The following is a 23,781-nucleotide window of genomic DNA, read 5'->3' as shown; positions in this document are numbered from 1 at the left end:
GGACAGGACAGGGACAGGGACAGGGACAGGTGTCAGCACTGCCCTGAGCATGGGGAGGGACAGGACAGGGACAGGGACAGGTGTCAGCACTGCCCTGCACAATGGGACAGGACAGGGACAGTGACAGGGGTCAGCACTGCCCTGCACAATGGGAGGTATGGGACAGGGATGGGATCAGCACTGCTCCAAATGAGGGCAGGAATGGGACAAGGACAGAGGTCAGCACTGCCCTGTATGACAGGAGGATGAGACAGGGACAGGGGTCAGCACTGCCCTGAACATGGGGAGGGACAGGACAGGGACAGGGACCAGGACAGGGGTCAGCACTGCCCTGAACATGGGGAGGGACAGGACAGGAACAGGGACAAGGACAGGTGTCAGCACTGCCTTGAGCATGGGGAGGGACAGGACAGGGACAGGGACAGGGACAGGTGTCAGCACTGCCCTGAGCATGGGGAGGGACAGGACAGGGACAAGGACAGGTGTCAGCACTGCCCTGAGCATGGGGAGGGACAGGACAGGGACAGGGACAGGGGTCAGCACTGCCCTGCACCTCCCTCTGACCCAGCCCTGCCCACGCCACTCAGAAAAGGAGCAGCCGGAGCTCCTGGGACACCCCAGAGGAGCCAGGCAGTGCCAGGCCAGCCTGTCCCTTGGGGAACAGGGACACAAGATGCCAGTGGCTTGTCCCCAGGGCCCCTGCTCACCGCATTCCTCCTTGGGCTCATCAGATCCATCCCCACAGTCGTCCTCCCCGTCACACTTCCAGCGTGCCGGGATGCACCGGCCCGAGTCCTTGCAGCGGAACTCGTCCACGCCACAGGTCATTTGGGCTGCAGGGGACAAAGTGACACTGGTCAGGCTTGTGCTGCTCTCTGCAGGGCTCATGAACAGCCTGGAGATGGGTGAGATCCCCCTTCATTCCAGGGAGAAGCCAGGGAGAGGAGGATCCCAGCAGGACAGAGCCAGCAACAGCATCAGCCACTGCCCACAGGGACTGAGCAGGGACTGGGGTGGGACTGAGGTGGGACTGAGGTGGGACAGAGGTGGGACTGAGCAGAAACTGAGCAGGGACTGAGCAGGGACTGAGCAGGGACTGAGCAGGGACTGAGATGGGACTGGGGTAGAAATGGGCAGGAACTGAGCAGGGACTGAGGAGAGACTGGGGTGGAACTGGGCTGGACCTGAGCAGGGACTGAGATGGGACTGAGATGGGACTGAGGAGAGACTGAGGAGAGACTGAGGAGAGACTGAGGAGAGACTGGGGTAGAACTGGGCTGGATCTGAGCAGGGACTGAGGTAGAACTGATCAGGGACTGAGCAGGGATTGAGGAGGGACTGGGGTAGAACTGAGCAGGAACTGAGGAAGGAGTGAGGTAGAACCAGGCACGGACTGAGCAGTGACTGAGGGACCGAGGTAGAACTGGGCAGAGACTGAGCACAGACACAGCAGGGACCACAAAGGGACTGAGCAGGGACCTGCCACCCCGCCAGCATCCAGAGGTGCCCGGGGTGGGCATTTGACAGCGGGCAGAAGCCCCTCCCCAGGCAGGTGCCTTACTGCAGTTAGCAGGTTCATCCGAGCCGTCCACGCAGTCGTTGTCACGGTCACAGACCCAGACCCGGGGGATGCAGCGCTTGGTGATGGCACACTGGAACTGGTTGGGGGCACAGGTCACCTCAGCTGCAGGAGGGACAAGGGGGTGTCAGGAAGGGCAGCAGGGCAGGCAGGGGACTCCTTTCCCCAAAAACCAGCCGTGAGGTTGAGAGGTGTGTGGGTGCTCCAGGGATCACAAGGGGCCGGTGTGCTCAGTGGAGATGGAGCAGAGCCATAAAATGGCTCCAGAAGGCTCCAAGCTATGGGGGGACAGGGCAGAGGCCACCAGATCCCTCAGCTGGGCAACAGGCTCAGCCCAAATCCACATCAAGGGACTTAAGGATTTCATTCCCACTAGGAAACAGCAGCGGGGACAGAGGGTCTGCAGAGACCAGGGGTATGGAGAAATCCCTGGCACAACCCAGAGAGCCAAACACCCCAAGACACAGACCTGAACCCCTCAGTCTGACCCACCCTAGCTCCCAGCTGACCCCTCGAGCCCCCCACTCACGACAGTCCTTCTCGTCCTCGCCGTCCCCGCAGTTGTCCTGCCCGTTGCAGCGGAAGATGCCGGGGATGCAGCGGTTGGTGTTGGTGCACTTGAACTGGCTGGGCAGGCAGACGTGGATGTCTGGGGAAGAGGTGACACGGTCAGGGGGTGACAGGCTGCAGCTCCACGCTGTGGGGGGTGACAGGGAGACACAGGGAACCTACCACAGTTGGCCTCGTCCGAGTTGTCCTGGCAGTCGTTGTCGCCGTCGCAGATGAAGGCGGGGTTGGTGCAGATCCCTGTGGAGCACTGGAACTGCCCTGGCCTGCACTTGAACTCAGCTGTGGGGTAACACAGGGCCACAGGTTTGCTCTGTGGAACACTTTTAGGGCACACCTCAACCTCAAACCCCTGCTCCACCCCTCTGGTGTCCTCTGGACACCCTCTGGTGTCCTCTGCGGGGACCCAGCATCCAACTCTGGGCTCGGGCCCTGCTCCATGGGACAATCCTGACACAGGGACAGATGTGTCCCACTGCCCCCTGAACTCTGTCATTGGGCTGACCCTCCCCTCCACAGGGCTGTCCCACCAGCCACAGGGTGCTGGGACACGGGGGTGGCTGTGTCACCCCCAGCACTCACGGCAATCCTCCGGCTCGTCCGACCGGTCCCCGCAGTCGTCCTCGGTGTCGCATTTCCACCAGAAAGGGATGCACTTGTCGTTCTTGCAGACAAACTGAAGGAGAGAGAAGCTCGTGGGGTCGTTCAGGATGGGGAGGGGGGAACCCCAGATTTCACCACCAGTGAGCTCAGCAAAGGGCACTGATCCTGTGCTGTCCCCTCCAGGTACTCCCAAATCCTGACCCAGAGCAAAGCCTTAACCCCACCCAGGCCCTGGGGTTTGAGGAGAGGGGCAGAAGAACATTCCAGAGCTGGAGGTTCTCTGGCTCTCCTGGACACCCCCAGGCATGAAGTGCCACAGGAGGGAGGTGCTGCCTGCACCCACAGAAGACTGTGTGACACCTCATCACCCCCAGGGAGATCATGGCAGGAGTGACACAGGCATGGGGAATATCCAGGCAGGCAGGGACAGGCAGGGACAGGCAGGGACAGGCAGGTAGGGGCTTACCTGGCTGGCAGTGCAGTTGGACACACAGGTTTTGCCATCACTGCCCAGGTAGAAGTTGGTGGGACAGGCACACTTGTGCCCCCCACCTGGGGAGAGCAGGCAGAGGTTGCTGCAGCCGCCGTTGTTGGTCTTGCAGGGATGGTTGGGAACTGGGGACAGCAGGGTGACAACAGCAAGTCACACCAAGCTGGGGACACTCTGGGTGGCATGGGAGCTGCAAGACCCTTGTCACCCAGCTCCTGTTCCCCCTGCCCGACCTGGCATCCCCCCACATCCCTTCCTTGGGGTGGTTCCCCAGCACCCCCAAGCCGTGCTCTGTGGGAAATGAATTTGTTCTTCTATTTCTCCAAAGTATCCAGTCTTATCTGCAACTTGTTTCTAGTTTCATTTCTTTCCCTCAACAATATCTGTCCTATTCCATGGCATTTCCAAGTCAGCATTTCTTATCTCAAGGTTTGCATACAGATGCACACACAGTGCGAGCCTTTGGTCAGGCTGGGAGAACTCTCTAGAAACCCATTTCCCACGCTGCTCACCGTCAGGCTGGCGGTAGGGGTGGTAGATGTGGATGTCCATGGGCCTGTGCAAGGTGCTGATCAGCAGGGTCTTGTTGGCTCCTGTTGTCTTGTGGGCCCGGTTGATGGATTTGGTCTCCCAGTCGGTCCAGTAGATGAAATCCTCGAAGAGGGTGAGCGCGAAGATGTGCGGGATGTCCTGGCTCAGCACTGAGAGGGGAGTGGGCACTCAGAGGGGCTGAGTCTTGTTTCCCTCCCACAGAGAAGCACCATGGACACAGAGGGGTGGCCAGAGCTGGGGACTGTCCCCAACAACGCTGGCTCCCATTCCAAGAGCTGACCCAAAGCCTGGACCCCCCCCAAGGTGTGCTGAGCAAGGGGAGTGGCACTCAGAGAGGGGCTGAGTCTTGTTCCCCTCCCACAAGGAAGCACCATGGACACAGAGGAGTGACCAGAGCTGGGGACTGTCCCCAACAGCGCTGGCTCCAACACATGACCCAGAGCCTGGACCGCCTCGAGGTGTGCTGGCACCCACGGAGCTCAGCACTGTGACGGGAGCAGCACTCAGAGAGGGGCTGTGCCACGTTCCCCTCCCACAGAGAAGCAGCCTGGACACAAAGGAGTGACCAGAGCTGGGGACTGTCCCCAAGAGCACTGGCTCCCATTCCAAGAGCTGACCCAAAGCCTAGACCCCCCCACAAGGTGTGCTGAGCAAGGGGAGGGGGCACTCAGAGAGGGGCTGAGTCTTGTTCCCCTCCCACAAGGAAGCACCATGGACACAGAGGAGTGACCAGAGCTGGGGACTGTCCCCAACAGTTCTGGCTCCAACACCTGACCCAGAGCCTGGGTGTGCTGGCACCCGTGGAGCTCTCACCTGTGTGCCTGTTGGAGCCATCCAGGCTGGCAAACTCGATGTAGTCCTCGCGGGCATCGGCCCAGTAGATCCTGCTGTTGATGTAGTCCAGGGTGAGGCCGTTGGGCCAGGTGATCTTGGTGTCCACGATGACGCTGCGGTTGGTGCCGTCCATGCCGATCTTCCCGATCAGAGAGTGGTCACCCCAGTCCGTCCAGTAGAGGTAGCTGGGGGTGAAACACAGGAGCAGGGAGATGCTGAGTTGGAAACCACAAAAATTCCTCCCTGTGAGGGTTGTGAGGCTCTGGCACAGGATGCCCAGAGAAGCTGTGGCTGCCCCATTCCTGGAAGTGTCCAAGGTTGGATGGAGCACGGGGCAGCCTGGGAGAGTGGAAGGTGACTGCCCCCAGCAATGGGGTGGAACAAGATGGCCTTTGAAGTCCCTTCCATCCCAAACCACCCCATGACTCTGTGATAAACAGGCACAGGGTAGGGAAAAGCATCCCGGTGTCTCAGAGGCCAAGAGGGAAGGCTTCATCCCATCTCCCAACCTCTGCGACTACAGCAAGATGACCACAGGGTATGGAGCAACCTGGGAGAGTGGAAGGTGGAACAGGATGGTCTGCAAGCTCCTTTCTATCCCAAACCACCCCATAACTCTGATAAATGGAGGTACACAGGCACAGGATAAGGAAAAGCATCCCAGTGATCAGAGGCCAAGAGGGAAGGCTTCATCCCCTCTCCCAGCCTCTTGGACTACGGCAAGATGACCACAGCCCCTTTCCCCAAACCACAGGGCATGGAGCAACCTGGGAGAGTGGAAGGTGGAACAGGATGGTCTGCAAGGTCCTTTCTATCCCAAACTCCCCCCAAGATTCTGATAAATGGCAGTACATGGGCACAGGTAGGCATAACCATCCAGGTGTCCCAGAGGCCAAGAGGGAAGGCTTCATCCCCTCTCCCAACCTCTTGGACTACAGCAAGATGATCACAGGGCATGGAGCAACTCGGGATAGCAGAAGGTGGAACAGGATGGTCTGCAAGGTCCCTTCCATCCCAAACTCCCCCCATAACTCTGATAAATGGCAGTACATGGGCACAGGGTAGGCATAACCATCCAGGTGTCCCAGAGGCCAAGAGGGAAGGCTTCATCCCATCTCCCAGCCTCTTGGACTACAGCAAGATGACCACAGCCCCTTTCCCCAAACCCCAGGGCATGGGGCAACCTGGGAGAGTGGAAGGTGACTGCCCACAACAGTAGGGTGGAACAAGACAGTCTTTAAAATCCCTTCCATCCCAAACCACCCCATGACTCTGTGATAAACAGGCAAAGGGTAGGGAAAAGCATCCCAGTGATCAGAGGCCAAGAGGGAAGGCTTCATCCCATCTCCCAACCTCTGGGACTGCAGCAAGATGACCACAGCCCCCTTCCCAGAGCAGAGCAGAGCAGCAGGTCCGTTCCCCCAGGCTCTCACCCGTTCTGCACGTCCACCACGAGCGCGCGGGGCTCGCGCAGCCCCGAGTTGACCAGCACGGTGCGGTAGGCGCCGTTGAGCTTCGACACCTCGATGGTGTCCCGGCCCTTGTCACACCAGTAGAGGTTTCCTCCCACCCAGTCCACGGCCAGCCCGTCAGGATTGCTGAGCCCTGTGCGGTGAAGGACCTGCCAGGAGGAGGCAGAGGTGACAGGGATGAGCAGAGAGAACCTAACCTTGATGGCTTAGGGGTGACAGCGTCCCCCCTCCCCAGCCCAGATCTTCTTCATCACTCCCTTCTTAGGTTTAGATGGGATAATGGGAAGAAATTCCTTCCTGTGAGGGTGGGGAGGCCCTGGCAGAGGTTGTCCAGAGAAGCTGTGGCTGCCCCAGATCCCTGGAAGTGTCCAAAGCCAGGTTGGATGGGGCTTGGAGCAAACTAGGACAGTGGAAGGTGTCCCTGCCCACGTCAGGGGAGTGAAACTGGATGAACTTTAAGATCCCTTCCGCCCTAAATCATTCCACAACTCCCTGACTCTTCCCCCAACCTTCCTTGTCCCACATTTCAGGGTAAGGTGGAGCCCACCCCTGCTTGGGGTGGGGCTGCAAACCGTCCCACAGCAACTGGGGCTGACTCCCAAAGCCCAGTGATGACCCCACAGCGGGGCAGGAGGTGGGTGAGGCCCAGGGGTGCCCCAGGGGGTGCCCCACGTCCCCACCTGGACGTTGCTGCCGTTGATGTGCATGCGGCGGATCATGCTGCCCTGCGTGGTGACATCTGTCCAGTAGATCATCTGCTCCCGGTAGTCGAAATCCAGAGCCACAGCATTGTTCAGCCCCTGGAGAGCAGGGAGGGAGAAGGGTTTGCAGCAGCCTCAGTGGCTGGCATGGGCTCTGGGGGATTTACAAAGCCCACAGCCTCCCTGCCTGCTCCTCACTCGCAGTGACCTCCTGACATTTAGATGGATCTACCGTTCCCCTGGGAAGCCAAGAGCCCAAACTCCTCAGCTGGCAGCTCCCGTGTCCTTCAGGGCCTGCTCCATCCCCAAATCCCCTCCACACAGCAGGGGCTCCTGCTCCCAGCTCACCCCGCACCTGCTTGAGCAGAGTGTAGTTGGAGCCGTCCAGGTTGAGCTTCCTCAGATAGTAGCGGTTGGCAAAGATGAGGAAAGGCTCTTCATCTGCACAGGGGAAGAGGGAAAAGTGGCAGGGGAGCACTGCTGGGATGTGGGCAGAACCCTGCAGACCTGCCACCACTCCCTCATGAGCTGGAGGCAGCCACTTCACCCTCCAACTCCAGCACCAGGAGCATCCCATGGTCACCAGGAACATCCTGAGCTCCGCGCCCACACCTGGCTCTCACCTGTGACAGCCTTGCAGCTGGTGGGGTTGTCAGGTCTGAGCTTGTAGCCCTCGGTGCAGAGGCACTTGAAGCTGCCCAGGGTGTTGATGCACTTCTGGCTGCAGGGGTAGGTGGTGGAGCACTCGTCGATGTCGATGCACGTCTTCCCGTCATCCTTCAGCCGGAAGCCGGGACGGCATCTGCACTGCAGGAGCAACCCGGAGCTGTCAGACACCTCCAAGGGAGGTGGCAGGTGCTGGGAGGTGACAAGTGTCACCATGGGACATGCAGACTCAGCAAGGACAGCTGAGATGCACAAACAGTGCCTGAAGCGCCCGTGTCACGTCCCTGGCCCAGCTGGCACAGGACAGACACAACCCGTGGAGGAGGAGGAGGAGGAGAGGGAACAGCAGGAGCTGTGCCAGGGGAGGTTGAGGCTGAATATCAGGAAAAGGTTCTTCCCCCAGAGAGTGGTCAGGCACTGCTGGCTGGCACAGCCCCAAGGCTGCCAGAGCTCCAGGAGCATTTGGACAACTCTCAGGCACAGAGTGAGATTGCTGAGGTCTCCTGTGCAGGGGCAGGAATTGAACTTTGTGTGTCCCTTCCAACTCAGGGCATTCTGTAATTCCACAATCTCTGCAGCCAGCCTCTCCACATCATGGCCCCCTACCTTGTACCCAATCTTGAGGTCCTCACACTCCTGGGAGCAGCCACTCAGTTTCTTGTTGAGGCACTCGTTGATGAAGCAGTTGAGCTCGTCAGAGCCGTCGGCGCAGTCGTTGTTGTTGTCGCAGAGCAGCGCCTCGGAGATGCAATTCCCGTTCTTGCAGAGGAAGAAGGAGTCGTTGCACTTGTTTTCTGCAGAGAGGAGGTGGCAGTGATCAGCAGGGGGGCTCTGCTATCCCCCCCAGGACCCCACCATGACCCCAGCAGGTACCTGGGCTGCTGCAGCGTGGGTTCTTGGGTGCCTCATCCGAGTGGTCGTGGCAGTCGAACTCCCCGTCGCATTCCCACTGCCGGTTGCTGAGGCAGCGGCCGTTCTGACAGCGGAACTCGTGGGGGCCACAGGTGGGATATTCTGGGGGAGGGTGAGGGGCTCAGCCAGCATCCCACCCTCCTGAGCCTTCCAGAGGCACCATGGGGACACTCAGAGAGAGAGAGGCACCATGGAGCCAAACCTTCCCGAGCTGCTGGGAGTGACGGGGACAACACAGAGCAGCTGGCCTGGGACAGGGCTGTCCTGCACGGACATGGATCCCTCTGTGGGTTTGGATCTCTTTGGGGGTCTGGATCTCTGTGTGGGTCTGGATCCCTCTGGGGGTCTGTGGGGGTTTGGATCTCTCGGTGGATTTGGATCTCCCTCGGTGTGGGTTTGGATCTCTCTGTGGTGGGGGTTTGGGTCTCCCTCGGTGGGGGTTTGGATCTCTCTCTGGGAGGTTTGGATCTCTCTGTGGTGAGGGTTTGGATCTCTCTGTGGTGGGGGTTTGGGTCTCCCTCGGTGGGGGTTTGGATCTCTCTGTGGTGAGGGTTTGGATCTCTCTGTGGTGGGGGTTTGGGTCACTGTGTCAAGGTCTAGGGCACTGCTCTCCACTAACAACCCCCTTCTGCTGCTTCTCTGCATTCCCTCTCACCACACTCACACCAAACCCCTCCAGGAGGATGAAGACCCTCCCAGGGTACTGTCCCAAAGCCCACGAGGACCCAGCAGGGTCAGTTCCCACCCTGGGTCCCACAGACACCCACCACATTCCGGGGACTCGTCGGAGCCATCACCACAGTCGTTGTCGTGGTCGCAGACGAAGTGCTTGGGGATGCACTGCCGGTTCCCACACATGAACTCCCTCTCGTCACAGGTGTTGTTGTACACTGCAAAGGGGCACCACCACCATCAGCCCCTGCCAGCCCCCAGCCTCCCCCAGCCCCCAGCCTCGGGCACTCACAGCAGCCAGCAGCGAGGGTCTCGTCGGCCCCGTCGGCGCAGTCCTTGTCCCCGTCACAGAGCCAGCGCTCCGGCACACACACGTAGGTGCCCGGGCACTGGAAGGATCCTGAGCTGCAGGTGGTCAGCCCTGGGGAAAGGAGGAGCAGGATGGAGCCCCGTCACCCCACTGAGCTCAGGAGAGCAGTGAGAACACGGGCAGGAGAAGGGATGGGCAGAGGCAGGAAGGTGGATGCAGGAAGGTGGTGATGGAGCAGGCAGGGATGGAGATGGGGGAGAAGGGCTGGGGCAGACTCACGGCAGCGACTGTCCTCGTCAGAGCCATCCCCACAGTCGTCAGCCCCATCACACACCCAGAGCTTGGAGATGCAGCGGTGGTTGTTGCACTCAAACTGCACGGGGTAGCAGAACTTGTCTGGGGGAGGAGAAGAGGAGGAGATGGAGGTCAGAGAGAGGTGATAAGGAGAGGAAACACCAGCAGAGCATGGCCAGGCTGGGCCAGCCAGGCTTCAGGAGCCCAGGAGGTGGTTGGGGGTGCTGCTTGTGGTCCCACAGGGATGGAGTGGGACTCACTGGTGTGGACCTGAGGAAGATCCCCAGCTCCTAAGCACTGTCTGGGGCTTGCTCCAGGAGGTTAGAACTAGAAATGCAGCTGAAGGGAGCCATAACTGGTCCTGTTCAAAAGGGCCACGGACACTTGTGCGTGTGCTGAGCAAACCAGCACACGAGGACATTTACACTGGTCACAGCTAAAAGCCCAAGAGCGTGGAGTAAAACCACAGAAGGGGAAGAATCTGGGGTCTGTCCTTGGCAAATGGATGTAAGGGAGAGAAGAGGGTCCTGCCCACCCTCCAGCACCACCCCGTGCCCCAGCCCAAATCCTGAGTGTCCCCACCCTGCCGCTCACTGCACTGGGTCTCATCTTCGCCGTTCTCGCAGTCCTCCTCCTTGTCACAGGTCCAGGTCATGGGGATGCACCTCCCACTCGGGCAGGCAAAGTAGTTGGATGGACATTTGGGCTTCCTGCCACCTACTTTGTGATGGAAACATCAGTGAGGATGACAGCACGGCCACGTCCTGCCTCCTCCCAGCCCAGACCTGAAAGATTCTTCCCCAAAATCCCCCTGAGGTCCCACATCCCAGCTCCCTGCAGCACCACCTATGCAGGAGCCACACGGGCAGAGAACAACAGTCCCAGTGGGCAAACAAAGCCTCCCCAGCCCAAGCAGACCCCAAAGGGGCATCCCTGCCCCCAGAGCCCCCTCTGCCCTGCTGCTCTCACCGGGGCAGTTGCGCTCGTCCGAGTAATCGCCGCAGTCGTTGGCGCCGTCGCACACCCAGCTGGGTGCGTAGCACAGGGACGTGTGCTCACACTTCTGGAACGTGGTGCCCTTCACCCCCAGCTTGAAGTAGCTGCTGCAGTCGGTGGCAGCTGAGAGGAATCACAGCAGGAGCTCCGGTGACACAGCAGGAACCACGGCAGAAGCCCCCTGGTCTGGCTCCACCACGTGGCACTGGACCCTGCCCCACTACCAGATCCCATCACACCCCACACAGCCCCAGATGTGCCCCACACATGCCCAGAACTGCAGGGATCCAGTGGGTATCAGGGTGCTGAGCATGGCACAGAGAGGCTGAAGGGGTGGGCTGGAGCTGCCTCATCCCAACACAGGAGCAGGACCCTCCTCCCTCCCCGACCTAGCCCAAACCCCAAAGGCCCAGGTCCCTGCTGCCAGCACGGACAGCAGGAGCATCCCCAGAGCTGAGGAGGGGCCAGGGGCAGCAGCGGGGCACTCACTGCAGTTCATTTCATCAGATGCATCCTCGCAGTCGATGAACTGGTTGCAGCGGCTGGAGTTGCCGATGCAGGTCCCGTCCCGGCAGCGGAACTCGGTGGCGGCACAGCTGGTTTCTACCGGGGGGAGAAACCCCCACAGACAATGAGGAAAGGGTGGGGGGACCCCACAGCACACCCGCCCCACGGCACCCACACCTCCCCACTGCCCACGCAGCTCTGGGATGCTCAGAGTGCTCCCAGACCCAATCCCCCTCCTGGCTCACTGCCTGGCAGCCTGAGCCCCTCTCCCTGGCACACCCAGACCTGGACAGGACTCTGAGGAGCTCCTGACTGCCCCTGTCAGTCTGGAACTGAGCAGACCCATCCTGCAGCCTCCTAAGGGAATGCCTGGGAGCCATGAGGAGCAGTGACACTGCACCCTGTGCCCCTCCTGGCTGTCAAACCACTCTCCCTGGGAAGCTGCGGGTGCTGCATGCCCATACCCAGGAGTTTTTCCTCTCAGCTGTCACCGTAAGCTTTACAAAGCAGCACAAGCTTGACCTTGACTCTCCCTTAAGCCCTGGCTGTGCTCTTCTCCTGTCAAGCTGATGGTAACTCCCTCCTGAAGCTGCTGTCCCTGTCCCAAGCAGCTGACAGAGCCCGGGCAGGGGGCCAGGCAGGCACTCACTGTTGCAGGGCACCTCGTCCGAGTTGTCCCCGCAGTTGTCCACGCCGTCGCACCAGTAGCGACTGGCGACGCAGCGCCCGTTCATGCAGTGCCGGTAGCCCTTCTTGCACTTGCGGCTGCCTGCCGGGGAGGAAGAGGAGGGAGAGGAAGAGGAGAAGGTGAGGAGAAGGACGGCAAGCAGCCCTGAGGGTCTTAGAACCTTGGGGAGCTTCCAGAAGGGGAAGAAACGATAGAGCAGGAGCAGGGAAGCCACTCCCTCGTGCAGAGGGGTGAAGGCTGGTGTTTGAGGGTGCTGCAGACCCCACGGGCTCAAGCTCCAGGGTTCCTGATCTCCAGCACATCCCGAACACTGGGAAAGGTCTGGAAACCTTTCTGGAAACAGTAAAGGGTGCAGCTCTGGGAGGGCAGGAGAGACTGTGAGCACCTGAGGGGTGGAAGGACACTCTGGAGTCCTGGTGCCCTTTGCTGAGCAACCCTGGCAATGTCCAATGCCAGGCTGGATGTGGCTTGGAGCAGGTTAGATGTGGCTGGGCTAGTGGAAGGTGTCCCTGCCCATGGCAGGGGGTGAAATGAGATGAGCTCTAAGGTCCCTCCCAACCCAAACTCTTCCATGTTTCCATGACCTTGAACATAAGAAAAAGGATTGATTTCCTGGAGTGCTGTGAATCCTGCCTTCCATCCTTTTCAGTTTTTGCCTCCATCCTCTTTAAGATTTAATGGCAAATTGGAAAAGGTTCTAAGACTAATTAACAAGGGACAGACCTTGCAAGGCTGTGTGGAGGTACCTGCCTCGTGTGTTTGTTACCTCGAAGGGGAAGCCCCTGATTTTGTTCCCTTCCAACCCAAACCGTTCTGTGACTCTCTGAGTGGAGCTGGCAGCTTGGGCAGGGTGTCTGGGGGTGCCAGGGTGCGTGTGTGGGTGAGCAAGGCAGCAAGAGGAGGAACCTTACTGCAGTAGGACTGCTTCTCGTCCGACTTGTCCTTGCAGTGCACGACGCCGTCGCAGGTGCGGCTGAAGTCGATGCATTCGCCGTTCCCGCACTCAAACTCCTCGTGCACGTTGCAGGTGGAATTCACAGCTGGACAGAGCAGGGGAAATGTCAGCTCTGCCAGGCTGAGATCAGCCTCCCCCCTTCCTTTCCTCAGCCCCTGCCACCCCCCTCACCTTTGCAGGTGAAATCCTCCTGCAGGACCCGCTCCCCGCGGCAGGAGCAGTTGACGTGGCCCTTGGGGGTGAGCAGGCACAGGTCCTGGCAGCCGCCGTTGTTCACCCGGCACGGGGACAGCTCACCTAGGACAGAGGGACAGTGGTCACACCAGGGATGGACCCAGCAGCCCCTGTGGGACAAAAAGTAGGGATCCCTCCTCAAGTCTTCCCATGGGGCTATGGAGGGTGTAGGGGGCTGGAGGTGTCCCCAGATGTTACAAGGAAGAGCAAGGATGGGGCAAATCCTCTCTGACTTCAGCCTGCACTGGGTTTGGGGATGGACAACTCTGGTGTGAGAGTCACAAGGGGGCAACAACAAGCTGGGAAGGACAGTGGGATGATTCCCGAAGGGCTAGGAACAACGGGGGGATGGATTCCCAAAGGTCCATGATGGACAGTGGGATGGATTCCCAAAGAACCAAGGAAGGACAGAGGGATGGATTCCCAAAAGGCCAGGAAGGATGGTGAGATGGGCTCCCAAAGGACTGTGGAGGACAGTGGGATGGATTCCTGAAGAGCCAGGAAGGACGGTGGGATGACTCCCAAAGGACCATGAAGGATGGTGGAATGGGTTCCCAAAGGACTGTGAAGGATGGCGGGATGGATTCCCACAGAGCCAACGAAGGACAGAGGGATGGATTCCCAAAAGATCATGAAGGATGGTGGGATGGGTTCTCAAAAAACCAGGAAGGACAGTGGGATGGATTCTAAAGAACCAATGAAAAACAGAGGGATGGATTCCCAAAAGACCAGGAAGGACAGTGGGATGGATTACTGAAGAGCCAATGAAGGATGGGGACATGGGTTCCCAAAGGACCATGATGGACAGTGGGATGACTCCCAAAGGACCATGAAGGATGGTGGAATGGGTTCCCAAAGGACCATGAAGGATGGTGGAATGGGTTCCCAAAGGACTGTGAAGGATGGCGGGATGGATTCCCACAGAGCCAACGAAGGACAGAGGGATGGATTCCCAAAAGATCATGAAGGATGGTGGGATGGATTCCCAAAAGACCAGGAAGGACAGTGGGATGGATTACTGAAGAGCCAATGAAGGATGGGGACATGGGTTCCCAAAGGACCATGATGGACAGTGGGATGACTCCCAAAGGAACATGAAGGATGGCGGGATAGATTCCCAAAAATCCAGGAAGGATGGTGGGATGGGTTCCCCAAGGACTGTGAAGGATGGTGGGATGGGTTCACAAAGAGCCAATGAAGGACAGGGGGATGGATTCCCAAAAAGCCAGGAAGGACGGTGGGATGGGTTCCCAAAGGACCATGATGGACAGTGGGATGGCTTCCCAAAGAGCCAATGAAGGACAGTGGGATGGGTTCCTGAAGTGCCAGGAAGGACGGATTTCCAAAGAGCCAATGAAGGACAGAGGGATGGGTTCCCAAAGAGCCATGAGGGATGGTGGGATGGCTTCCCAAAGGCCAATGAAGGACAGTGGGATGGGTTCCTGAAGTGCCATGAAGGATGGTGGGATGGGTTCCCAAAGAGCCAATGAAGGACAGAGGGATGGATTCCTGAAGAGCGAGGAAGGATAGAGGGATGGATTCCCAAAAGCCATGAAGGATGGTGGGATGGCTTCCCAAAGAGCCAATGAAGGACAGAGGGATGGGTTCCTGAAGTGCCAGGAAGGACAGTAGGATGGATTCCCCTTCCCTAAACCCGCTGCCAGGCTGAGGGGCAGAGGGCAGGGACTCTGCAGTGACACCAGAGGGTCCTCACAGCTGTCGGTGTCGTTGGCCACGGCGATGATGCCCATGGGCTGCTGGGGGATGTCCACTCGCAGCAGCTTCATGTCGGTGCCCACGTATTTGTTGGCACGCTGCACGGCCCGGCGCACCCAGTCTGTCCAGAAGATGTAATCCCCGTACACGGCCAGGCCGAAGGGGTGCACGGGCTCTGACTTCAGGATCACCTGCCAGGCACACAATCGTGGCATGAGTTGGGCTGGAAAGGGCAAACTCATCTCTTAAAACTCATCTGGTTCCCACCTCCCTGCCACGGGTGGGTACACCTTCCAGGGCTGCTCCAAGCTCCATCCAAACTGACCTTGGACACTCCACAGAATACCTGAGGTTGGAAAAGATCTGCCAAGATCAAGTCCAAGCTGTGACTAACCCCCTCCAGAGCCCTCAGTGCCATGTCCAGCAGTTCCTTGGACACCTCCAGGGATGCTGACTCCACCACCAACCTGGGCAGCCCCTTCCAATGTTTAGAAATTCCTTCTCATGTCCTACCTGAACCTCCTCTGATGCAGCCTGAAGCCCAGTCCTCACTTCTGAGGGACACAGCCCAACTGGGAGCAGGAGGAACCCACTGTGGGGTGCAGCCCCACAGCTCCCCAAACACAGAGCGACCTCCCCAGCCCCAGGAACAGCTCTGCTTCCCTCAGACCACACTCCAGCCCCAGTTTGGACACCCTCCTCCCCATCTCCCTGCCTCAGACTCACGTGGCGATGGGAGCCGTCGTATTCACAGCGCTCAATCTTGTCCAGGGTGGCATCAGAGAAGTAAATCTTCTCAGCCTTGTGGTCAATGGCCAGCCCGTTGGGCGTCCGTATGTCCTGGTCGATGATGATGAGGACGTTGGCACCGGAGAGGGTGGCCCGCATGATGCTGGGGTGCTGCTCGTTCCAGTTGGTCCAGAACATCAGGCTGGGAAGGGAGGGACACACAAGGCCTTTGGAGCCGCAGCTCAGCCACATCCAGGCTGGCTCAGCCCCATCCCTCCACGGCTCAGCCCCATTCCTCCATGGCTCAGCCACATCCAGGCTGGCTCAGCCACATCCAGGCTGGCTCAGCCATATCCCTCCAGGCTGGCTCAGCCCCATTCCTCCATGGCTCAGCCCCATCCAGGCTGGCTCAGCCCCATCCAGGCTGGCTCAGCCCCATTCCTCCATGGCTCAGCCCCATCCAGGCTGGCTCAGCCCATCCCTCCACGGCTCAGCCCATCCCTCCATGGCTCAGCCACATCCAGGCTGGCTCAGCCCCGTCCAGCCTAGCTCAGCCACATCCAGCCTGGCTCAGCCCCATCCCTCCATGGATCAGCCCATCCCTCCACGGCTCAGCCCATCCCTCCATGGCTCAGCCACATCCCTCCACGGCTCAGCCCATCCCTCCATGGCTCAGCCACATCCCTCCATGGCTCAGCCACATCCAGGCTGGCTCAGCCCATCCCTCCATGGCTCAGGCACATCCCTCCATGGATCAGCCCATCCCTCCATGGCTCAGCCCCATTCCTCCATGGCTCAGCCACATCCAGGCTGGCTCAGCCCATCCCTCCATGGCTCAGCCCATCCCTCCATGGCTCAGCCACATCCCTCCATGGATCAGCCCCATCCCTCCATGGCTGGGGGCTTCCAGGGACTGGGGGATGCATGGGACATCATTCCCACATAAAATGAGTGGGAAGGGGGTGAATGAGGCTGTTGCAGCCAGCTGGGAAATGTGGCAGCCCATGAATGGGGATGGGACAGGGGGTCTGGGAGGGACACACAAGGACTTTGGAGTCCCAGCTCAGCCCCATCCAGGCTGGCTCAGCCCCATCCCTCCATGGCTCAGCCACATCCCTCCATGGCTCAGGCACATCCCTCCATGGATCAGCACATCCCTCCATGGCTCAGCCCCATTCCTCCATGGCTCAGCCCCATCCCTCCATGGCTCAGCCCCATCCCTCCATGGCTCAGCCCCATTCCTCCATGGCTCAGCCCCATCCCTCCATGGCTCAGCCACATCCAGGCTGGCTCAGCCCATCCCTCCATGGCTGTGGGGCTCCAGTGACTGGGGCACGCATGGGACATCATTCCCACATAAAACAAGTGGGAAGGGGGTGAATGAGGCTGCTGCAGCCAGCTGGGAAATGTGGCAGCCCATGGATGGGGATGGGACAGGGGGTCTGGAGCTGCTTGGGGAGGAGGCTACAGGGTCTTTCCTCCCTGGGGGTCAAGTCCTCTCTGTGCTGGGATCCAGAGCTTCCTCCCTGCTACATCCACTGGGACCATGAGGATCCCTGGAGGGGCTGTCTGGATCCTGGATGGCCACTCACTTCTGGCACTCGTCCAGCACGAAGGCTCGGGGGTGGTCGTCCCCTGACATGGTGATCACAGTCTCCCTCTCGAAGGCCCCGAGCCTGCTCTGGTCCACGGTGTGCCGGGTGATGGTGGAGGTGGTGTAGCTGGTCCAGTAAAGTGTGTCCCAGCCACGGTGGTAGGCCAGCCCCTCCACCGAGCCCACATCTGTGGGGACAGCAAAGGTCACAGCCAGCCCTGAGCCTGCTGTACAATGGGACAACTAAAAAAAGATATTTAACTTTTATGTTCAAAGAGAAATGAGATTTAAAGTTTAGAAATTTGGAGATATGAAAATGTCAGTCCTTCTAGGTTTCCTGTTGTGACAAAAGTAAAGTCACACTGCAATTCAAAACAGGGAGATCTTACTGAAACCTAGAAAATTCTAATGGAAAAATAAACCCTTTCCCACACACTTTTAGTTTGAAAGCCAGACCTGAGAAAATATGATTCCTTGCCTTCTGGCTATGAACAATCCAGCAGGGAGAAAGAATAACCATCAGCTACCAGGGTTGTGCTGAAAGACCCTTTAAGCTACAGAGCTCAAGGACATGGCTTGTCTTCCCCAAGTCAGCCTTCCTCCTTCCTCCTGAGCCCCCTGGCTCACCTGCATGGCCAGAGCTGACCCTGATATTGGATATTGAAGTTTTTCCTTTTAATTTCAGTCCAAGTTCCCTCAGAGGCTTTGGCTGACAGGTGGGGGCTCAGCAGGGTTGGGGGCTGTGCTCAGGGGGGAGCAGAGACCCCTGAGACTCCAGAGTCTCATGGGTTGAGCTCTGTTGGAATGACCCTCCCTTGCAGGAAGGCTGAGGCATGCACCCCTCCAATGCACCAAGGACTTGAATTTCATCCTCAAACTCCACCCCAGCCCAACCTTGCTCTGGGCCCACAGCAGCAATACTGGGAAGGGGAGGGATTCCCTCTGCCAGGGGACAGCTGAGCCCCTGGGGCACAGAGTGACAAGGCAAAGCCTGGTGGGGACCAGGGAGCCCTTCCCAGCTGGGAACTCGAACCCTGCACTCATCCTCTGCCCCTCATTAATGCTCTGCAAAGGGTTTAATGAGAGCTGGGCCTGCTCTCCCCTCTCAGGGATAAAGCACCATGGCACCACTGTGAATTCCCTCATTAGCAGCACGTCCAAGGCCCTGGCTCAGGTTCTCTGAAGCTGCTGCAGGTGCCAATAAACCCAACCAAGTGCAAGGTGAGGCCAGGGCTGGGCACTCCAAGGTCAGGGCTCAGGGCGCTGCCTCGGGAGGTGAGTGTGAGCTCAAAGCTGATCTCAGCTTTGCTGCAGTGCCTCTTTCTAGAGCCCAAGCCTCGTGACACACTCTCTGTGCCAGAATAAACTCTGCAGGCTGCTCCCAGTGCCTGTGTCCACTTCCAGAGGCTCCTCAGAAACCTCACAGAGCTCAGCCTGTACCTGCTGCCCCTCCAAATCCACCAAAACCCCTCGGGGAGGAACAGAGGGAGTGCAGGAGGAGGTGGGGGAGAGAGAGACAGGTCTGAGGGCAGGCACAGAGGGGAGAACTGTGGCGTTGTGATTTCAGGGTTTACCTCAGAACCTCGGGTCCCTCCCCTGATAATTCCCTCCCAGGTGTGTCAGTCACCTCTCCTTTCCCATCCCAGCACTGTCTGTCAGTCCTGCAATTCCAGAGTGATTGGCAGATTCAAAGGATGCCCTCCACCCCCGGGGGGCACTGGGACATCCAGGTGTCCTTTATCCCTCCAGACCTCCCCTCCTGTACCTGCCTGGTGGCTCCCTGCCCCTTCCCTGCCCCTCTCCTCAGGGTTAAAAGGAGCAGCACCCACAGGGTCAGGAGTTCTGTTGGAGCTGTGCTGGGTTCAGAGAACAAAGCTCTGGATCCAAACCCTCCATCAGAACCGACTCCTTTCCTTCACCACCACCTTAAACCTTCTCCCGTTATGGGGGGAAGCTCCATCCCAGCACCCCCAGAGCTCCTGCACGCCTGGACTTGTCCCCACGTGCCCAACTGCAGCACCCAGGCAGCCCAAAGTGTCCCTGGGGTGAAACACCACCCAGCCATGGCCAAAAGTGTCTCTGGGGTGAAACACCACACACCCATGGCCAAAAGTGACTGGGGGGTGAAACACCACACACCCATGGCCAAAAGTGTCTGTGGGGTGAAACACCACCCAGCCATGGCCAAAAAGTGTCCCTGGGCTGAGACACCACACACCCATGGCCAAAAAGTGTCTGTGGGGTGAAACACCACACATCCAGCCAGCCAAAAGTGTCTCTGAGGTGAAAACACCACACACCCATGGCCAAAAGTGTCTCTGGGGTGAAACACCGCACACCCAGCTGGCCAAAAGTGTCTCTGGGCTGAAACACCACACAGCCATGGCCAAAAGTGTCTGTGGGGTGAAACACCACCCAGCCATGGCCAAAAGTGTCTCTGGGCTGAAACACCACCCAGCCATGGCCAAAAGTGTCCCTGGGGTGAAACACCACCCAGCCATGGCCAAAAGTGTCCCTGGGGTGAAACACCACCCAGCCATGGCCAAAAGTGTCTCTGGGCTGAAACACCACAGTTGCTGCTATTTGGTGCAGCAGCAAGGGCCAGACAAGCTCAGGCACATCCTGCCCAGCTATATTGGTGATACCCCAACAGAGAACCCCACACCACTCACTCTCCACGATGGTCTTGCGCCCCGTGCCATCATCGTTGATCTGCTGGATGTTGCCGAAGTGGATGTCGCTGTAGAAGATGCGGTTGCTGCCCTTGGAGCCGTAGCGGTAATCAAAGGCCAGGGCGATGACGTTCTTCATGTGCTCTGCGTCCTCGAAGGGCTTGATGGGTGCATTGAGGTTGTTCTCATCCGACAGGTGGATGCTCTTGAGGATGGTGCGCTCTGAGTAGAGCAGGTACCCGTCGTAGTCCCGGCAGCTGACGCCGTCGTCCGAGAGCATCCCGTGGGCGCAGGCGCACGTCCTCTGCCCGCCGCCACGGAACAGGCACAGCTGCTGGCAGTCCCCGTTGTTCTGGGCACAGACGTTGGTGCCTGGTGGGGGGACAGGGGGGATTACATGAGGGATTTGTTGTCATCTCATTGTAAAAGTTCCACACCTTGGCGATTTCTCATGGGCAGCTCTTCACAGGGCAGCTGACAAACCCCAGCTCTCTCCTCACCCCGCTAACCCACTCTTTCATAGCACTCATCCTTATTAGGCACAGCTGCGACCCTAATCTTTGATGATTAGTGCAGCTGCAACTCCTCAGGGGTGAGATGACCTTCTGCACTATCTTTATTTTCTAACATCCTATCCCCCCACAGGACTGGGCAGGATGAACCCCCTCGGGCACTTCCAGTGCTCAGCACTCCCAGAGGAAGGAACAGCCTCAAAACCACGGCACAGCACGGCTCCGATGGGGACAGAGTGATTCCTCCCCCTTCCCCACATGAGGAGCTGCCCCTCGTGCTCAGACCCACCCTTCTGCCGGGCCCGGTTGAAGACTTTGATGTCCTTGAGCTGCACGCCAATCCCGGTGCGCAGGGACACCGACTCGGTGGCGTTGTCCTTGTTTCCTCTTTTGATGGAGCCGTTGGCGTGAGTCCTGAAGGAGGACAGGGTCACCAAGAGACCAGCACAGGACCCTTCCCCACCTTCCCACCAGCTCCCCCCACCCTCCACACAGCCCCCAGCCCCCTGGGCACCTCACCTATCGCTCCAGTAAATGTATTCCTCAAAGACTGACACGGAGAACATGTCCATGTTGTTGCTGGACAGGACAACCTCCCTGTTCTCGCCTGTCTCCAGGTCAATCCGTTCGATTTTGTCTGTCCGGGCATCACACCAGTACAGCTTCCCATCCTGCAGGGATGAGACAACAACACCCCAGTTGGCATGGGGGCAACACCACCCTCTGCACCTCTGGCAGGATGTCCTGGGGTTCAGACCACCTTGGACAACCCTGCTGAAACTCTGGAGCCCCGAGGAGGGCAAGCATGGACGTGGCCACAGAACCCTGGGGACTGGTACCATCCAGGTACCATCCAGGGACCCTGGGGACTGGGACCATCCTCCCAGATGCCAACTGTACCTCGTAGTCCACGGAAATCCCGTTGGGCCAGCTGATGCTGACATTGACCAGCACCATCCTCTCGGTGCCGTCCAGGCGCGAGCGCTCGATGCGGGGGTACTGTCCCCACTCTGTCCAGAACAGGTACCTGAGGGGACAGCAGGGATGTCACCAGGAGCAGCATTGGCCCTTTGAGTAAAGGACAGACACCACCCCATTCATGCTCCCATGCTGGGGCTTCAGGCCAGACCCTGCCCACTCACAGACATCACATCTCCATCCCTCCCCAGATCCAAACACCTCTGCTCTCCCTGGGGCTCTACCCGAAGCTGGAGCCAGTCTAAGGAGGCTCCACTCTGATTTTCTGAGATGCTGGCACCCACCAGGGTCCCAAGGGGCTCCCAGGGAGTTCAGCCCATCAGTGAAAGGAGGGTTAAATGCAGGGTTTGGACTCCTTGGTGTGGCAAGAGACCTGCAAGTCCATCCCTGCCATGTGCACACAGCTCTGCCAGGAGGTGCCGGGGGTCTCACCCTGTGCCCACCCCGCAGGTGATGCCCCTCTTTGGGGCAGTGTCTCACCCCTTCTCTGGATGGACCGTGATGGCCCGTGGCTTGTCCAGCCCCTGCGAGATGACCACGTAGCGGAAGGACCCGTTCAGCCTGGCCACCTCAATGACATCAAAGCCCTGGTCTGTCCAGTAGATGTTTCCTGCAAGAGGGGACAGTGAGCCCCCACACAAGCCCCACTGCCCCCCTGCCCCTGTCCCCAGAGCCCCATCCCACCTGCAATCCAGTCCACGGCGATGCCCTCCACGCGGCCAATGCCGTTGGTCACCACGTCCTCACGCCACGTCTGGTCCCTCTTGGCTCGACTGATGGTGCTCAGGCCCATGTCCACCCAGTAAATCGTGTCATTCTCTGAGAGAGGGACAAGGAGGCAGGAGGGGACGAGTCAGTGACCACCTCTGGTCACTCCAGAATGGTCAAAGCCTCCACCCTGGAGCCCTGAAATCCTCCCTCACCCCGCGCTGCCGAGGGGGCATTCCAGGGCAAAGGGTGTCAAAAGGGTGATGGTGATGTCCCCCTCATGCTCCCCATCCCCTGTCCTGTTCCCAGCCCCCCTGTCCTGTCCCCAGCCCTGCCTCACCTGCGTGGAAGTCGATTCCCACAGCCAGGGAGGTCCCCGACACGGGCACGAGAGCATCCGACTTGTCGTTGGGGTCCAGGGGGATGCCCCGGATCCCCTCGTGCACAGAGTACAGCAGGAAGGAGCCAACACCTGCAGCACAGGTGCAGGGACAGTCAGACACATCCCAAAACCCACAGGCTGTCCCTCCACCGTGGAAAACTGTGACAGGGGAGGAGCATGAGCCTGGCAGGGTTCTGCAAGCCCAGCACAGACATCCCTGGGGGCTGCAACCCCTGGCACAGCCCGTTCCAGGGTCCTGCCCTGCTCCAGGGGGGCACGAGTGAACCCCCTTGCCACCACCCACCACCCCCACCCCGTGTTGGCAAAGGCTCAGCGGCGCATCTGGGTCAGGGCAGCACTTGTTATTCAGCCCCTGCCCTGACCCAGATGGTGCAGAGCTCTGCCAACCCCCCCCAAAAGCAGCCGGAACACTTTGCACACAAACAGCCTTTGAGAGGCCCTGGCAGTGCCCGAGGGGATGGCAGAGAACGCAGTGGGCATGGGAGATCTGCAGAGTGAGGGCTGTGCCTGGCCCTGCTCCCAGTGAGCCCAACCTGCTGCCCACAGCCAGGGTCCCACCTCTCCCTGGGAGGGTCACAGAATCACAGAATCAATCACAGAATCACAGAATCCATCACAGAATCACAGAAGTAATCACAGAATCAATCACAGAATCAATCAAAGAATCACAGAATCAATCACAGAATCAATCACAGAATCACAGAATCAATCACAGAATCACAGAATAATGAGGTTGGAAGAGACCTCTGAGATCATCAAGTCCAACCTGTGCCCTCACACCTCATCCAGACTGTAGCACCCAGTGCCATGTCCAGCCTTTTTTTAAACACATCCAGAGATGGTGATTCCACCACCTCCCTGGGAAGAGCATTCCAGTACTTTATTATTCTTCTTGTGAAAAATTTCTTCCTGATATCCAACCTATAGCTGTTCCTTGAGACCCACTGTCCTGTCCCAATCCCTTTCACCACTGATGCCCCTGGTGGCCCCACACTCATCAGGGACAGCCCAGACAAGGCTTTTGCTGCCACCTGAGCCCACCAAGCCCCCCAGCGTCCCTCTGGTGCCCAGTGACATGGGACACAGAGCAGTGGGGAGGAGCCCATGAGCGACCAGAGCGAGCGGTCACCAGCTGGGGTGGCCACAGGCATGGCTGGGGTGGCCACAGGCATGGCTGGGGTGGCCACGGGGTGGTTCAGGGAGGGGACAGGGACAAGCACACACCTTCACAGGACTGCTGCCCACTCTTGAGGCTGTAGCCTGCAGTGCACATGCAGGAGCGGGAGGTCTCCGAGGTGGGGAGGCACAGCTGTGAGCAGTCCCCGTTGTTGTGGCTGCAGGGGTTGGTCCCAGCTGTGGCAGAGAAAAGGGGGTGAGGGGCTACAGGGGGCAAGGGTGCACCCACCAGGGCTGGGACAGCTGTGGCAGCACCCACAC

General features: G+C 59.1%; 1 protein-coding gene across 6 annotated transcripts in view; it reads right to left on the bottom strand.

Annotated features, from left to right (window-relative positions):
- LRP1 (LDL receptor related protein 1) overlaps nucleotides 1–23,781 on the bottom strand; it is a 108,247-nt gene that overhangs the window by 19,179 nt on the left and 65,287 nt on the right. For 2 of the 6 annotated variants that reach the window (XR_007779572.1, XM_050983784.1), the window contains exons 34-67: nucleotides 23,569–23,697; nucleotides 22,282–22,413; nucleotides 21,918–22,052; nucleotides 21,714–21,843; nucleotides 21,156–21,282; nucleotides 20,775–20,926; nucleotides 20,545–20,669; nucleotides 19,744–20,115; nucleotides 17,070–17,259; nucleotides 15,475–15,679; nucleotides 14,747–14,939; nucleotides 12,970–13,095; nucleotides 12,755–12,883; nucleotides 11,805–11,924; nucleotides 11,138–11,251; nucleotides 10,616–10,771; nucleotides 10,235–10,369; nucleotides 9,638–9,754; nucleotides 9,341–9,469; nucleotides 9,144–9,266; nucleotides 8,338–8,478; nucleotides 8,071–8,258; nucleotides 7,422–7,605; nucleotides 7,154–7,239; nucleotides 6,778–6,897; nucleotides 6,059–6,246; nucleotides 4,605–4,810; nucleotides 3,752–3,940; nucleotides 3,216–3,364; nucleotides 2,729–2,822; nucleotides 2,312–2,428; nucleotides 2,109–2,228; nucleotides 1,562–1,684; nucleotides 708–833 (exon numbers count right to left, since the gene is read on the bottom strand). Coding sequence is in view for 5 of the 6 variants with exons in the window: in XM_050983784.1 (XP_050839741.1) it covers nucleotides 708–833; nucleotides 1,562–1,684; nucleotides 2,109–2,228; nucleotides 2,312–2,428; nucleotides 2,729–2,822; nucleotides 3,216–3,364; nucleotides 3,752–3,940; nucleotides 4,605–4,810; nucleotides 6,059–6,246; nucleotides 6,778–6,897; nucleotides 7,154–7,239; nucleotides 7,422–7,605; nucleotides 8,071–8,258; nucleotides 8,338–8,478; nucleotides 9,144–9,266; nucleotides 9,341–9,469; nucleotides 9,638–9,754; nucleotides 10,235–10,369; nucleotides 10,616–10,771; nucleotides 11,138–11,251; nucleotides 11,805–11,924; nucleotides 12,755–12,883; nucleotides 12,970–13,095; nucleotides 14,747–14,939; nucleotides 15,475–15,679; nucleotides 17,070–17,259; nucleotides 19,744–20,115; nucleotides 20,545–20,669; nucleotides 20,775–20,926; nucleotides 21,156–21,282; nucleotides 21,714–21,843; nucleotides 21,918–22,052; nucleotides 22,282–22,413; nucleotides 23,569–23,697 (5,070 nt within the window). In the remaining variant the exon portion in view is untranslated. Of the gene's footprint in view, nucleotides 1–707; nucleotides 834–1,561; nucleotides 1,685–2,108; nucleotides 2,229–2,311; nucleotides 2,429–2,728; nucleotides 2,823–3,215; nucleotides 3,365–3,751; nucleotides 3,941–4,604; nucleotides 4,811–6,058; nucleotides 6,247–6,777; nucleotides 6,898–7,153; nucleotides 7,240–7,421; nucleotides 7,606–8,070; nucleotides 8,259–8,337; nucleotides 8,479–9,143; nucleotides 9,267–9,340; nucleotides 9,470–9,637; nucleotides 9,755–10,234; nucleotides 10,373–10,615; nucleotides 10,772–11,137; nucleotides 11,252–11,804; nucleotides 11,925–12,754; nucleotides 12,884–12,969; nucleotides 13,096–14,746; nucleotides 14,940–15,474; nucleotides 15,680–17,069; nucleotides 17,260–19,743; nucleotides 20,116–20,544; nucleotides 20,670–20,774; nucleotides 20,927–21,155; nucleotides 21,283–21,713; nucleotides 21,844–21,917; nucleotides 22,053–22,281; nucleotides 22,414–23,568; nucleotides 23,698–23,781 lie in introns of all 6 variants that reach the window. The other 4 variants (XM_050983787.1, XM_050983785.1, XM_050983786.1 and 1 more) reach the window with 4 other exon arrangements.

The sequence above is a fragment of the Serinus canaria genome, chromosome 25 (assembly GCF_022539315.1).
Source record: "Serinus canaria isolate serCan28SL12 chromosome 25, serCan2020, whole genome shotgun sequence".
Classification (NCBI taxonomy): domain Eukaryota; kingdom Metazoa; phylum Chordata; class Aves; order Passeriformes; family Fringillidae; genus Serinus; species Serinus canaria.
The sequence above is the reverse complement of the archived record's forward strand: the minus strand, read 5'-3'. Positions and strand labels throughout refer to the sequence as shown.